Raw genomic sequence first — 16,631 nt, forward strand, 5'->3', positions numbered from 1 at the left:
GAGTAAGACATGAAATAGGATCTAAGTAGAAATCATAAGGAAAATAATGCATATAAAGTGTAAGAGCTCAAGAGAGAATGATCATGAAGCAATACCTCAAATGGAGAGAAACACATGCATTAGGGTGTCCTCTCACCAACATCCTTCTTTGGTGCACAGACATTTAGTAGGAAGACTAACCCTTCTAGAATGCAGTGTTAACAAATGATACTCAATTTCCCCCAAACAATAAGACTTTTTTTCCTGAGATGAAAGGAAGCTAGAACTAGCTTAACTGAGGAAAGAACTACAGCTGGCATGCTGGACACGGTAATGGGAAAAAATAAAAGACACAAAAAGCTCACTACCCAAGGATTTTTTTTTAACTTTTTTTTTTAAGTCTGTGGTGCAAAAATACTCAGTTTTAAAATGGTATGAAGAATACAGAATTTCACAGAGGCTGTTGTACAGCTTCTTATTGCTACTCAGTCACACTGGGCAATGATGACCATGGCAAAGACAACCATGCACACCATACCTGCCTTTCCAACAGCAATTGATTTGAAACTGCCCTAACGCTCAAACAGACTATAAAAAAGGATCATGAGATTTATCTGTTCATCACTAGAGAGCTTCTGAATGTCTTTGTTGACTGCAGTTTCCATATAACAGCATTTCAGTGGAAAAATGCAATACTCAATTGTAGAATGACCATTCAAAACAATGGCCTATTACGACTATTATACATGCTACTAAGTGGTTTTTCCTAATGTTATTCTCAAGATGAGTATCTATGAAGTCTTGAAATGGAAAACATACGCTGCCTTTCAAGTGAACTGGAAGCTAAAAGAGTCTTTGAAGTGATGAACAAAGTTAACATATGACTCTACTGAACAGTCTTATTGTGCATACTTTGCAATTTAAAAAAAAAAAAAGCTTAAAATCTGTTGTTGTTCATTTCTTCCCTATCAGTCTCCTCTTAGGACTGTGATTTAGTCTGGCATTCTAAGCATGTTTATTTACTACATTCTCTAGACAGCATCCAGATCTCCAGGAATTTGAATGCTCTGCTGACATGATACAAAGTCTAATAAAACAGGAATTCAGAAGAACCTGTTTGCCACTGTATGCAAAGTTTACTTTTAAATGATCCTAGGCAGACTATCAAATGCAGTGCTTTAAAAATGCAAAACCAGTGTCCAGAAGCTCTTCTTTATTTGAAAGAGGAAATTATGTGTATTTGAATGCCATTATACATAAACAGAATTAATTTTACATACAGCTTAAAACTGTCCCTACAGCAGCTACTAACAGGTACCCAGTAAAGCACATCCAACCAGTCATCCTGTTTATCCTCCTGGAAAGAAGGAAAAAGGGAACTTACACTGTACTATGTGCGAGATTAAGAGGGCAGTGCTGGTATCATTACAGGTTAGCCTTCCCTGTGCCAGGTCCTGCTTCACTTGCAATGCAAATAGGTACCTGCAAAACAAAAGTGAGCAGTTAGACAAAGCGGGAGGGAAATATTGAAGGTATTTCAACTCAAGTTTTGATTACATGTTCCTTTCACGTTTTGGAATCTACAGAAGTGATCTGAATTTCCTAAGTTTAGAGGCTAAATAAAACTTAACAGATACTGTATTACAGCCATTAGAGTCTTACATGGTGGCTACTTTGCAGAACCAAGATAGCTCTCTTGGTCTCTATTCCTCCCTCCCTTGGAACAAGAGCAATGAGATCTGGAAGCGATATGACAGTGGAAGCAAATGTGACAGCTATTAAGAGCTCAGCAACCACACAGCAAGCAACACTAGATAATGGAGCTGCTTGTAACTATGAAGAAACGCCAGATAAACCAGTGATTTAGAGTTATCAGTTAGTTCTTGTAGAACACAAGAACTCTAAACTTCCACCTTGGCACTCACCTGGAAATGAGGAGCAAGATCTTGATTGAACAACACTAGCTAGCTCTGATGCTTTTGTGGCCCCATTACCTGCACCACCTGTGTACCAGCTATTTTTAACATATTCACTTCCAAACCATCTCAGCCACGTAGGGCAACTCTACATAGAAAGTTAAGTGCAGAGACATCACAGGTCCACAACATTATTTCAACATTTAAATTTCTTCTAGCTTCAACAGGAATTGAAATTGCTTAGTTCTTCTCAGCATCAAATTCTTCCCTAGAAATAAACGACCTAGCAGTAAGCATTTCTCCTGCGGTTGGTACGAAACCTGAACTGGTTAGAACGAAACCTGAACTGGTTAGACACCTTACAAGCCTTCCAAAGACTGCAGCTTCTCTGGAGAACTCATACTAGGATCTCAATGGTTTTTAGTTAAGACTAGATTTTAATAGGTTCAGTGAAAAGCTTTCATTTGAACAGTGAGTTTCTGAATGAGATGTAGGTAAGTTAAATGAAAAGGGACATCTGATTTGAAGAGTATGAAAACATACACAGTAGATGAAATAACACAGCAGATCTAAATAATCTTTTGAAACCTGCAGACCTCTGCCTACCCATACAAAATTCACCCTGGTAGAAGATGACAGCACAGAAGTGTTATATTCTCTTCTTCTTCACGTGATGAAGCTGTTGCCTGCGGATATGCTTTCACATCCTACACGCTGCTGTGTACATGTATCCAAGTTCCCTAGCATACACATTTAAAATCTAACCAAAAAAGTCATTAGGATTCAGAGACACATCTCCAGGTGCAGAAAGAGATGACCAAAAATCAATTTACAGCTCACATACTAAGCAACTGATATGCAGAATATCTATTCAGAAACAGAAATGTTTCATTAGTAACATCATGTTGTGAGTTTTCATTCATCCCTTTATTATTTTTACTCAGTCTTTCAAGTAAATATTCCTTCTTCCTATCCCACTTTTCTACATTTTTCTCTCCAGGCCAACAGGAGATATCAATAATTTCTTTTCTTCTATTCCATTGCTCTATTACCAAAATAAAACAAGACAGAGATACATACAGAACACCACAAAGGTGGACTTGTTCTTTACAAAGCAGGTCATAAGGACACAAAAGCTGTTTTTAAAAGAGGACTTCATCTTGTGGGAAGACTGAAGAAAAAAACCAATAGTGAAAATACTGAATCAGAATGGAAAAATGTAATTAAAAATAGTAATATAGTAGATCAGAAAGTGTTGAAAATTCCTGTGAAGAAATACTGCAACAAAACCATGTTTCTGACCATAAAGGAAGGACTTCCTGATGAGCAAGAACCTTAGTGAGTCTCTCATATACCTATTTACTCACAAAGAAATACAACTCTTCATGCCAATGCAGTGTGAAATTCAGAGCCTAAATGAAGTTTTTGAAATGCACTGAAAATACACACACCTTTAAGGCACTTTTTCTGCATATGTGTATCTTTCCATACCTTCCTCTTATTTTTCATTTTATTTCCTCTCATTTCCATTTCTCCATCTCTGAAGTCACACTTCCACCCATGCAAACCTTTGTCCTTTGCACTGGCTATATGAATATGGTCCCCCAGCTGCTGCAACTTGGCAATTCATGCAGAACAACCCTCTCCCAAATGTGGGCACAGAGTCGCATGTGTCCCTCAGCTGAGAACGCCCCTGGGCACCAACACATGTCTCAGTCAGGTCCCTTCCAACACCACTGCCAAAGGGGCTTGAAGAAGTCTTGGAGAACGGCCTTCTCTTGGGGTGAGCAAAGTTCTCCCAGGGCCCCAAGCCCCGTTCGCAGAACGTCTCAGCACAGACTGCAACAGAATCTTAGGGCCTATTTTTTCAGGTGCATTAGCGGTTGGGAAAAATAACATCAAGTTAATACTAAGAGGCAGCCATCGATCCTCACCCAATCATATCAAATTCCTTGTTCTCCCCTCTGTCCCCCAATTTTAATTAAAAAAAAAAAATTAAAAAAATCATGCAGTTACTAACCTTGTCAATTCCTCCTGCAGCTGAGCGTGGTCAGGTGGGAAGAATTTTACCACAAATTTTACAACAACGTGCTTCGGTCCTAGGGAAAATGTCAAAGGAAGTTGGTGAACATCAGTAACATGCTGGCCAAATTTTATTATGCAGAACGATGTACAGAGAAAGATTCATGGAACCTGCAATGCATACATACATGCTAACCTCCCGTCCTTTGTTAGTACTTAGTTATTTAGAAATTGCACAATAAAATTTACACACAATAAAAAAGAACAGTAACTTGGTGGAGGGATACTCTGCCAAAACAGAGTCTGTTTTTAGTAATTACATCAGTTGATCCAATAAAATACATTATGTGTGTCTATTTTCCTTGCCTCGAACAGGATGGAGCTAAAATACAGTCTACTTTTCAAGTCCACTAGCAAATTACTATTCCTGTTTTAACAACAGCACGTTTCTTCGGACCATTACAAGTATGACCAGTGACAAAAGGAGCAATGCATCTCTCTCTCGTGGCAGGAAGAGGTGCCAGAGCATACGCTCAAACTAATATGACCAGAAGGGCACCTAGGGAAACTTAAACTCAATGGCAGAGATCAATAAATTAAGAACTTTGCTGATATTTAACAGAGAAACATAATCACCGAAACCTTTCCTGCTCACTTCTACTCTTCCCAGAGCTGATGGCTATTTACAAAGTCCTTTTGGCTCCTGCCACTGACCAGACCTTTCCCTGATGCCCCTAATCCAGCTGTTTCGTCCTCTTGGTCTCAGACAGTTCCAAGTTCTGCAGCAACGTCCACAACAGCTGTAACATATTTGCTAGCTCCTTCTCAGACATAATGTAGTCCTGTTCTGTTTCTGTTATCCCAATGACTGTTACCTTCCAGCAATGTGTGCTTCCTTTAATCCTTCTTTTACTGCATGCTTTTTTTCCCTCTACAAAGCTGTTTCCTCCATTGCCACCACTGCTTCTTCTAATGACTGACTAAACCGCTGTCTCCTACTGGGTCAGCCCCTTCATATATTCATGTGACATAATTTCACAGCACGCACAGTATCTCTTTTAAGGACAGGCCAGAAATAAAAAACCAATCCAAACAAAATTCAGTGAAGAAAGCTGAGAAGATAAAGTTCCCAACTGACAGAGTCCTCATTTATTCAAGTACTCTCAGGCTGACAAAATAAATGATAGCAAGGAAGTACTTACTTCTAATCTGTTTCATAACAGGCTTCAAAAGATCAAGCCACACCTGAAAACAAAAGAAGGTGGTGTTATCATTTCTGAACAAACTACTGCTCGCAAAGGAGCATTTTTCATTTCATTACATAGATTAGCAGTTACTTATATATTTTTTTTCCAGTGCAGTCATCATGCTCTCCTTAATTATATGTAGTGTGTTTTCTCCCCAAAACTCTGGAAGATGCTCAGGAAACAGCACTGTTAACGGGCTGTCACCACGGCACAGCTTTTGAAGCAGTACAGATTGAGAGAGCTGGGAAACAGTGAGGAAATCTCCTCAGTTGTCTCAGATACAAACAATCACAGCACATTCGGTCAGCAAGCATTCATTTTGTGGAAAGAGCTACCAAAATAAGGAGTTCAGAAAATGTCCCAGGCTGTCATTGTGGTCCTCTACCTGAATTCATCTCCAGAAAGGCATCCTTAAGAGGCTGGTGCTTGCCTTTGAGCTGGGAGCGCTGGGCAAATGGAGCAATGAGAAGAAGGCTTTGGGGATGCAACAGGAGTCCCACCATGAGGCCTGGGCATAAATGTGGAGCTCCCCGACTTGGCTCCAGGGAGATAAAGGAGCCTTACCACCACCATCTGGGGGAAGAGAGTCCTTGCAGGTCAAGGGCATGAGGCAGTGCCAAACGGAGGCAGCTGGAAGCTTACTTCACAGCTGTGTAACATTTTCTATTTTCTATAGACCTGGGAAGTTCAGGCGTAAGCTTTTGGGGCAGTGTAGCTTCTGCATACAGTTTACTTTCATCTGTTTTTTAACAACCCATTTTTCAGGACGATGTGTGTGGGTCTTTCCTTCAGCTTTCAAAAGAGAAGCAATGTGTGGAAATACAGTCTTCAGAGCCTATAATCCCCATTCTGCAGTCTCACTCTGAAGGGCCTGGGCAAAATTTTATAGAAAGCCAAGAGACAATCATGCAGAAGATAAAAGCCAAATGACTTGCAAGGCCTGGAGATGTGCAACAGCTCACAGTCCTCAGCCAGTAACTAACTACGCCCCATATTTGTATTTTGTTATCTCACTAAATTGCACGGAGCCTCCCTTGGAGACGCCTGGAATTTGTGGAGGAACATCCTACAACCATCACAAAGGTTACAGCCATTCAAAAACAAATTAACCGAGTCTTCCTCTGGAAAAAGAATAGGTATTGAAATGAATATACCTTTATTATGCAAAGACTGAAACATACTCAAAATATCCATTTTAGAAAATCACCTGAGAAGCCAGGCAGGAGCAGGCCTGTATTGCTGCTATAACTGCTCCAATGCTGTTTGCTATTTCCATCATTACCAATATGAGCGCTTCCAATTAGCAAAGACCTCACATTCCTGCCCTTTCACATTCACTAACGTTTCTCAATGGAATTCTTTTCATGTTTCTCAGCCTATGAAAGTCTTTTTTTTCTTTTTTTTTGGGGGGTTGGGGGGGAGGGCTAAAGAAACTTGGCTATCCAAGAATAGGAACACAGTGTTTATCACACATTGAACTGGTTCTGACACTTTTTGGCATTTCAGTAGAACTGTTTTGTTTCAGAAAGTTGGCATGTACATAATCTGTATTGAAGGTCAGGGACTTTGCCAAGTTTAGTGGCGGGGGGGGGGAAGTAATCTCGAATATGAAACAAGCCGGTTTACAAGAATATGGAAGTAGTGTATTTGACCTGACACACAAAAAAACTCCTCTCTCTCTCCCCAGAGGGAGTTTATAATACAGCACGAGCACACAAATGCATCATTCCTTTCTCCACTTTCTCAATCACTCTACAAGCAAGTTACAACATACTTGACCAGACTGCTGGATACTAGAAATGCATGTATTGAACACGTGTAGGAAGAAAGGTGGGGCAAAACGAAAACCTCACCACTATCACTAAACTCAAGCAATCAAAACTTAGGCATCACACAACTCCCACTCAGTATCTAAAGACGGCCAATCTGAGACCGGTTTATAAACTGAAAATGAAAAACAATGTGAAGATTCAATTAAGATTCCTGTCTTCCATTTTCTCCAGAATTACAAAGGCTAGATTATTTATTTTTTAAACAAAGTCTGGCACTCTGTGATAGTGACTGGATTTCAGCAGCTGGAGAATTGGGGCAGACATCAAGTGTAATGAAACTCTGTGAAACCCCAGGCTTGGCAACAGTGGTCATTTCTCCCTGTCCCAGCAGGAAGTGCAGCCCTCAGACCCTCCACGTTCATCTCCCATGCGGATCTTGTTGGCTATTTGCACGGCACGCTTGAATGTATACAGCTGCCAGGCACCTTGACATACAACTGTCAATATGTCAGATATGAGGTCTGGACCTTGCATGTTGAAACAAAGACAGCTGAACTGTGAATATATGACTTCACATACATTTGATCATATCCAAACAAATATGCTTTCAATATTTTTTTTTTCCTTTTACATTGGAAAAGCAACTCATTCTCTTCAGACGATATGAATGTAAAATATGCATGTGTGGTTTATTTCTCAGACACACCATTAACTGCAATTTTTTTTATTTGCAAATGTTTGAGTTCTACATTATGGCCATTATGAAGCTCAGAAAGTTTTAAATCCCACAGGAATATTCACCTCAACTGCATCACATAAACTGGTTACTATAATTTAAGTGTAAGTATTACTCTCACAGTGCTGCTCCACATTGATACAATGACTTATAATCAAATCTCCTGCTTCAGAGTTTCTGTGAGTTGCTTGTAGGTGGTCGAAAGCGTTACTTCCACTGAATCTCACCATTCTTGGGGCACAGTTGACTAAATGTGAGCAAGATTTGGGGATCTTCCCCCTTTTTCAGAAGCAAAGATTGGAACAATCAGCAGGAACACGGACTGGCGCTCTCAGATACTTGGCTAATACTTCCTTTGGCAAGAGAGGGGTCAGTTCAGTTACCATGGTTGATGCATGGAGGCATTTTCCTTCAGGTCAAACTGGCAACTGCCTTAGGGTTTTTTTTCCACCTTCTTCTTCGTCAGAACCCTCACTCCCCACGGCGATTGTCTGGACATATTTCCAGCCAGTCAACTCCTGCCACTGCGAGGACCTCAGGCACTGGCAGCACCTCAATCTCTCTTGTGTTCTGCCTCAAGCAAATAAACCATTTTGTTTTCACAAGACTGAAAACTGTTTACTTCAGGTCTCTGAGCAAAACACAGAGGGTCATCTATTTGAAACTTAATGACCTGTGAAGTAGAGAAGTTCGATCAAATGACCATCTCCATTTTCTAGAAAACTAAAAAGCAACTGTATATACACAGGATGTTAGGATTTGTTTCAGCTTTATATACATACATGAGGAATGTCAGTATGTCATTTTTAACATTTATTTCCTCTGTTGTAATAGTACCGTACAGTTATACTGTTTTGAAGAGTTATGTTAACCTCTCAAGTTACCAAAAGCATTAGCCAAGGATATCTGTCAGAACGAAACTTTCTAGGAAACTGTGTTTCATTTAAATCCAGGAGCAAACTGTGAAGCAGATCACTTTTAAAGATCGATGTCCATTTTTTAAAAATTCCTCTTTAATTATAGCTAGCCTGAAACGTTATGACCATTAGTGTTCAGTTTTAGTGACTATGTAAGCCTGCACTAAGGCATGACAACAGATTACTGCAGCAGCAGGTAAATCCTCCTTTGTTTCCTTTGTTAAAAAATACTGCTACTTACAGAAATTTTATATAGATGTACAGAAAATACATTTTTTTTTTAATTGCCCAAAGTCATCTCCTTTAGGTCATCCACGCTACTGTTGTGGAATTCACTGAACAGGCAAGAAATCCAGTATGCACCAGAATGTACTGGTCAAACAATCCACATAACTAGCACACATACCAGTAGGTCACACAGTAAGTCTAAAGTAAAACGAAATTCAGAAAGAAAGTCATTAGAGACTGAGAAGTCATTAGCCTTTGGCTTTCTCTGCTACATGATACTGTTTCCACCCTGGAAGTATTAGTGTAATACCTGAATGTTGCTCGCACCTGTTCTCAAGGAGTCCAAAGTGACAGGACCAGGATACCTGCCTGTGCCACACTGCTCCCCAGACAGGACTTTCACAAATTTATTAGGTTTTTTGTTCTTGATTTCTTTTTTATTAACCTCATTATATTTTATCTATCCACTTTCTTGCCCCATGATGTTTTTCATGGAACTATGTCACAATCATTGAATCTTCTTTGTCTGCAGAGAAAGATTTTACTATTCCCACACTCCAAATTAAGTAGGACTGTAAAATCGGAGCTGAGACTCTGCAACAGTCTAGCCTTTGGCTTCTCTACTGTAACCGATAAACTGCTTTTCCAACTTCTGTTTGAATTGGCTGCTACTTTCAACACAGATGAAATCTGACAGGAGTAATCAGGTTTTAAAAACATTTCTTCAACTCCAGCAGGCAAGAACATTTTTCAGAAAGAGTCCTTTTTTTTCTTTTGGAGATTGAGGATTAAACATACCTTAAAAGGAAGGAGCAAGAGGAGAGAATAGCAGCGTGTATATGGATGAAAGTCAGCTGAAAATTAATCGTTTTACATACCATCATCTTTTTATGATCTGGAAACTCCAGGCCAAAATAGTCGCCTTCAACAAGGTTCAGGTGGTTGCAAACAGCATCATGAAGAACTTTCCCTGGAGCTCTTTGCTGTAAGAGGAAAAGAAAGCCTAGGGTTACAAAGGTGCTTTTAATTAGTGGCAGAAAAGTTACTGTGCTGAGAAATTGTTCAGCAAACACCATTGTCAAAACAGTTTACAAAATCAGTAGATATTCCAACCACACCCACAGGGCAGCTGACAATAACACTAGTTTTAAAACTACAAAAAATATCCATCCATCCCTGGATGGCAGCTCAGAATCCATCTTTAGTGCATTTTTATTTTTGAGGGAAAAATATCATGAAATCAAAATGGTAGAAGATGGGGACTTGGGATATAGTTTTCTTACGTCTGACATGTAAATGTGCAATGCAGTAAGGTGTTGGTCTCTAGGCTATACTGCTACTATGAATTTCGGAAGACAGCTATTTCATCCCATGGCCCTTCAAACCATGTCAGGTGGTGCTATGTACAGCTGTGTGCAACCTAGTGAAACCAAAACATTCACCGACAGACCTGTCATACAAAACACAAGGGGCTGAGGGTTTGCTGGACACTGCTTGATATGCCACAGGCTCAAGTCCTGGGTTCTACCTTCATACAGGCTTATCCTGAGCCTCCCGCCGTCAGGTGCTGAGGCTGGTCAAGGCCTGTCTGTGCTACCCTAACAGAGTTGTTGAGTAATTCAGAGGAATCAAGAGCAAGCATTTCCTTCCACACACTGAAAGACCAGATGTTCTAGTCCAATATTAGCTCCCAGAGCCGGCACTTTGCTGATTATAAGGATTCTTCTCATCAGCACATCAGTTAAATCCACACCTGCAGCAAAGACTGTGAATTACAGCTCACCAACAAGTCTTCAGCAAAAAGCACTGTTTCTGTATAAAAAAGCCAATCAGTGAAATCAAATATTTTTGTTCCTTGGACAAATGCACCTATTTTAGCTCAAGAGGCCCTGAAACACAGTTCTCCACTCACTTCAGAACAAATAATAACCCATTAAACTGCACAAATTCCACTGTTACAAGAGACCCATCACAGCCCAGACAAGTGCCTTTGCACTCAACCTACAGATTGGCCCTTTCCTTGTCTCCCCAGTAAATAATCACTAGAGCAAAATAAAACAGCAGTAACAGAGCCAACAGAAGTAAACCGTTAGAGGCAGGCAGTCCGGCCAACCTGGCTCAAACCTGAGCCTGAGTCTAGGTCTCAGCATCTCCAGGCAGTGGAGGGCAACAAGCTACTTGCTGGAGGGCACCCAGCTCAATCCCACGCCCTCCCAGATGTGTCACCACAGAGTTTGGTCTCTATTTCACCGGGATACCAAAAACCAAATCCCTTGTTTTTTTCCACCTAGTGCAATACCCGGTTTCCAGCCACAGCCCTAAGTACAAAGCATCTTTCCAAAGGCAATTTACCTAACATTGTCCAATATGAATTCTTAAAAGTACCCAGTAGCAAGGCTTACACCAAAGAAAGTAAAAGGATGACATTTTTCTGGGGAAGGCACAGGATATATGTGCCACCACAAGCGGTGCTGTCACCCTGGTGATGCAGGACACGATGACCAAACCCTTCGGCGCTGGCTGGTTTTGAGAGTCAGAAGGGAAAAGCCAAGATCACCTCTGCAGGAACTTCCTGAGCAAGTTGTTACCCAACATACTCCCAGTGCCTCTAACAGACCTATGGCACCAGGAAGCAATGTTCACGTAGATTATTTTATTCACTGTGTGTTAACATTACCTGTAGCAGCAAATACTAGCCTCAGGAATACTGTCAGAAAAAGATCAAGAATGATTGTAGGTAGGAGTACTAGTTTTATTAAGCATTCATCATAATCAACCTTGCAGTAAACTGAAGTAATTCATACCAAAATGCCAAATAGAACAGAGAAGATACATATACTGTATATCTGTACTATGTATCTGCTGTACTATGGCGCTCCTATAGCGTAGGCTTTTCCCAGTGCATTTACATGACCATCATGAAAGCGTTGTACACTGGGATGAGGGAAGGTCATCAACAGAAACAGAGAAGTCAAGGAAAAAGACATCTATTTTTCTAGACAGAGCGCTTTTGATCTGACGTAATGCCATCCAAAAAACTCTCAAGTGCAAATGTACTGGAACACACTCACTTCACATTCTCCACCTTCATTAAACCAAAAGCATCCTCAAGGACCACCGCCCAGCCCGTGCCCGCCGTCGCGTCTCGTGTGTCAGATCTCACAGAAAGCTTCCCACGTTTTCCACTCCATCTATTGCTGTACGTAGGCACATCCAAACATTCATCATCTCTTAATGAAAGAGCTTCCCAGCAAGTGCATTTTGTTCGAGGCAAGAGATTAATATTAAAAAGACATTAGATCAAGTGTAATAACAATATTAGTTTACTGCTCCGAAAATACACCTACAAATGATTTAGAAACTTCAGGCAAATGCTCCTGCTCCCAGACTAGTCTCAGGCCTCCCCAGTTTGGCTGGGGCCACTAGAGAGTGGAAGGATGTGTTTAACCACCACCATCGCAGCAAGGAGCAGAGGATATTTGCTTTCATCCAAGTGCACAACCAGAAAAATGGAAACGTGCCTGTGCATATGTATGTATATGCCTTACTAAAGTACCCGACGGACTCCTGTCTGACAAAGATGAAACTTCATCGTTCCTCCTGTGAAAAAAAGGTGTCTCTGGGAGAGTGGAGATTTTTGACCAACAGGAGAAAATAGGCAGAGAGCTCACCTGCATTAACACACCGCCCAAGGTTAGCTGAGGAGAGCAAGCCTGTCTGATCTCAGACCATGAGTAAAAGCATCTGATTAAAACCTGCTGAGTGTTTTCACAAAGTTTTTCTCTTACAGGCGTTTAGACGATGGAGTGGCAGTTTTGTAGCATTTATGTCACTTGGCATTTTCTCTGGAGTGTGCCTCGGTAACATAAAATGCTTCTTACTCAAGTATTTGCAAATAAGATTATTATTCTGAACTCATCTTAGCTTTGATCTGTCTACCTCAAGATAAAATCTGACAGTTAATTCACAGGAGACTCTGCACATATAAAATCTGCTGCGATTTAGAGCCTGATGATGCTCTGTTCTTGCAGGACCAGAAGGAGAAGTACAACATCCACAAACGCAGGAACTCTCCCATCTCACAGAGATGTTGATTCAGTGCAGTTCCATGACATCCCTACTAAAAAATTTAAACACAACAAATTAAAATCTCAGTCTGCTGGGTGTGGAAGCAAACCAGCAGTCACTCAGGTCACAGCAAACATGAGCTGACAGAGGAAGCATTCAGGAATGAGTGCACCACACCGATGACATCATCTGCAGCCAACAGTCTGACTTGAGCGTGGTTACAAGGCCTATGGGACAACACAAGATTTCCCCAGAACTTGGAAGATGTTTTCCAGCCATCAAGTGTGGCCCTGCTGCCATGCCTCAGACAGCGAGCACAAGGCAAGCTTCATCAGCTCACACCCCACAGCGCTGCGGCTGCACCCATGTCCCACGAGCCACAGCTTGGACGCTTTCCCTGCTCCACGGTGGCACAGGTCTGATCTGTGGGGGCCCATGAGACCCCCAAAATAGCTATGCATGCATTTAAGGTTGCAGGGTGGGGAAAGGCTGTACTATGGCCCTCCTATAACATAGGCTTTTCCCGGTGCATTTACATGACTGTCATGAAAGCCTTGTATACTGGGATGAGGGAAGGTCATCAATGTGGAGGACATGGAAAAGGAGAGCCAGGAGACCTTTCACCTGCTCTCCCTGAGCATCACCAAATGAGAGCTTGCAACCGGGAGGGAAAAAACAGACCCAAAGGTAAAGATCAAAGGAGAAGGATGAGGCATGCAAGTGGGACATTGATATGGAAGCTGCCTCCATGAAGGCTGGTGGCAAGACCATACCTCCAGGCCATCCAGATGCCACACCGTAAGGCAGTGAGGGAACAGAAACAGGAGTGTACGCTATACGCGTGGAATACAACTGGGGGAAGATCACACGCAACACCCAGGAGCTTGCCAGAGCTGCAGCGGGTGTCAGTCCCCTGCTCCTGTTTTTGTTGACAGCCAAAGTCTTGTATAATCAATGAAGAAATATCGCAGCTCCAGAGGGCAATTCTTCCCATCCCAAAGCAATGAACTTTTCCTTAGCAATACAGTTGTACTCTTCTACTCTTGATGACAAGGAGCCCAGACACCCGTGTTTACAGGGTTCACTTTAGATGAGGTGATTCCCAGCCATACTGAGAGCAGGGAATTACTATTATTCTCTTGAGGTGGTATTTAGTTACACCAAAATAACATTATAAATTTATTGCAGTGAAAAGCAGCTCACTGATTTCCAGCCACACATCCTCATTGCTTAATGCATTTTGAGTTGGCCTTTCACTTAGCTCTGTGAAATCACATTTTAAAAGTCATTTTACATTTTCAGGGAACATCAGGCCACTAAGTTCTAAATTATGAATAATGTGCATCACCACATTTAGCTGCAAGCTATGAAGGTACCCAAAGTAGCCTGCTTTACGCATTGTGCATTCAACATTTGCTGTCTGCTCATTATTTCAGTCCTACTCAATTCACCCTCCCTCTACTCCCACCAAAATCCAAAACAGTATGTTGTTTATAATCTTCCAGTAGTGAATATTTTAAAAGGTTCAACAAGTCTTTCATGTTCTAGCAATTGCCAATCATTTAAAAAAAACCTCCCTCTACATACTTGTTTAGACCGTTCTTTGGCACAGACTGCAATACAGATTTTTAAAAAAAGAAAGTGCATAGCAGTATCTGGAAGATATCCAGGACTTCAAAAGAAGTGGGTTTGGACACATTCCCCCACTGCCCAGTTAATTTAGCAATTATTTCACTAACCATCTACCAAAGAGAAGAAAGTGTCTGTTTAGGATCAAATAGTGATTTTACCATTTTTTATTTGTCTAGCCAACTAATCTCAGATCCCAGACTGAACAGGTCTTTAATTGGAAGGTTTTTGTTTGTTTGTTTCTTTTTACATTACTGAGCAGTAATACCAGGTTGAAAAATGAAATAAAGTAAGCACTTTCTTTAGAACATCTGCAAAGTACATCCCATCAGTGCTTTGGTGAAAGTAAGAGCTAGCTTCACATGATCAAAAAAAAAGTAGTTTGTTTTTAATTGCACTTGCTTGTGCATTAGCAACAGCTGATGAGAGAAAATAACTCTTTTACATTAATGTAAAAGAAAAAGGTACATTCGTCATTCACACCTGTCACAATATAAAGGCAGACATTTCTTCCACTAATGCCTTGCTCCTGTCACATTTTCAGTGCTCAAAAATGAAATATGACAATTTAGTCAAGCTAAATATTTTATAAATACTTAAATATTATATTGTACAAAGTTTAAACACTAAGTTTAAAATTGTATTTGTTCTTTTATGGGAAATCACCCTGAAAACCCCTTGTACTTCAGATCAGTCTGATTCTCAAATTATTTTTATATTCCAGTTTAAACAACTACATTGAAACGATAGTGAAATCTTCACCCAGTACTTTCATGACTATTTCTGAAGTCATATACAGTCATAATCAACACTAAAAGTAAAAACTCCACATTCTTAACAGCATGAATTTTCTCATTTATTCAAAGCTGTTAAAAATTATATATGTATCTACAGCACTGAAAGGAAAAAAAACCCAACCAACAAGTGTTCATGATAAGGAAATACTATAAAAATAACCTCAAAGATGAGATTGAACAACATGGTTCTTAATCAAATAACCATGCCAGAAATTTATACTTCAAAGGAGTCTTGAAAACTACGCACAGGAGAACAATGCTGTCAGCATCAGAAGACAAATTTCGTATTTTAAACAGCTCTCCTTTCTGGTGTAAAATGAAATGCATAATTCATATTTAGCAGAAGTCTGTTGCCGGAAGGGTGGGATTAAAAGCAATAAGCACTAGTCTGAGTGTTGCTGCTCTGGACCTAACGCTGCCAAGACACTTGGAGATCCTCTGCTCTTTTCCACCTCTCCTCCCTTTCCAAGTCTAGGCTTTAATCCTATAGGAAGGATTAGACGACTATAAAAATAGCTTTAGACTGTAAAGATAGCACTTACACCTGGGCTTACTAGCTTTTACTTTGCTGTTCAGCTTAGGCTGGGTAGTTAGGAAGCGCTGGAAGAAGCGCGATTCGTCACCCCTACGCACCAGGTCAAAGCAAAGAGGAGAAAGTGACACCTTCAAAGAGAGCAGCCACACGCTCCTACCACTACTTCTAAGCATGCAGAACGCCGCTCTGTGCCTGCAGCCACCAGGTATCCACCCCATTTGGAGGAAGAGTGTAAAGAGGCAAATTTTCTTGATAACCTAAAGGCACCTCATTCATTTTAAGATATTTTCCATTTGAATGTAGTTGAAGGCTCCACTCCTGGAATATATCCCACGTGCTTTTGCACAGACTGCGCACATACCATCAAAGGCAGGATGGAGGCCAAATGCAGTAACAGAGTCGGTCTCTCATACTGCCTTAAAACCAGGCGATTGATCATCTGCTCTGTGTGCACAATAAGACTATTTAGTGTTCCTTTCTTTCAAGATTTTAGTGGACTGCTTTCCCACTTTTACACTCACCACATAAGCTGTGTTCCCTTTAATGCCAGTGCTTGCCTTCCATAGTCTCTGATGTACAGTTTTAGCCTTCAATCTATTTTGCTGGTGCTGGCACCTTTTTTTAACAGTGTGATTGTACGATATGGAATTTTTTACTTCAGGTGTTTTATTCCAAATACCTGCCCTTAAAAAAAAAACAAGCAGCATCAAAGTTACACTTTTCCCCCCCACCTATCATCTACGACAAACAAGACTACTTCAAAAGTGACTATTTCAGATATGTGA

General features: G+C 40.8%; 1 protein-coding gene across 5 annotated transcripts in view; it reads right to left on the reverse strand.

The window, feature by feature from the left end:
• The window catches only part of FARP1 (FERM, ARH/RhoGEF and pleckstrin domain protein 1), a gene marked incomplete at both ends in the record, with an annotated part of 174,550 nt that overhangs the window by 64,155 nt on the left and 93,764 nt on the right, over window positions 1–16,631 (reverse strand). For all 5 annotated transcript variants that reach the window (XM_082009256.1, XM_082009255.1, XM_082009254.1 and 2 more), the window contains 4 exons: window positions 1,364–1,461; window positions 3,916–3,994; window positions 5,120–5,162; window positions 9,696–9,800. In XM_082009256.1, the coding sequence (XP_081865382.1) occupies window positions 1,364–1,461; window positions 3,916–3,994; window positions 5,120–5,162; window positions 9,696–9,800 (325 nt within the window). The remainder of the gene's footprint in view (window positions 1–1,363; window positions 1,462–3,915; window positions 3,995–5,119; window positions 5,163–9,695; window positions 9,801–16,631) is intronic.

This window comes from Phaethon aethereus, assembly GCF_964289735.1.
Source record: "Phaethon aethereus genome assembly, chromosome: 1".
Lineage (NCBI taxonomy): Eukaryota > Metazoa > Chordata > Aves > Phaethontiformes > Phaethontidae > Phaethon > Phaethon aethereus.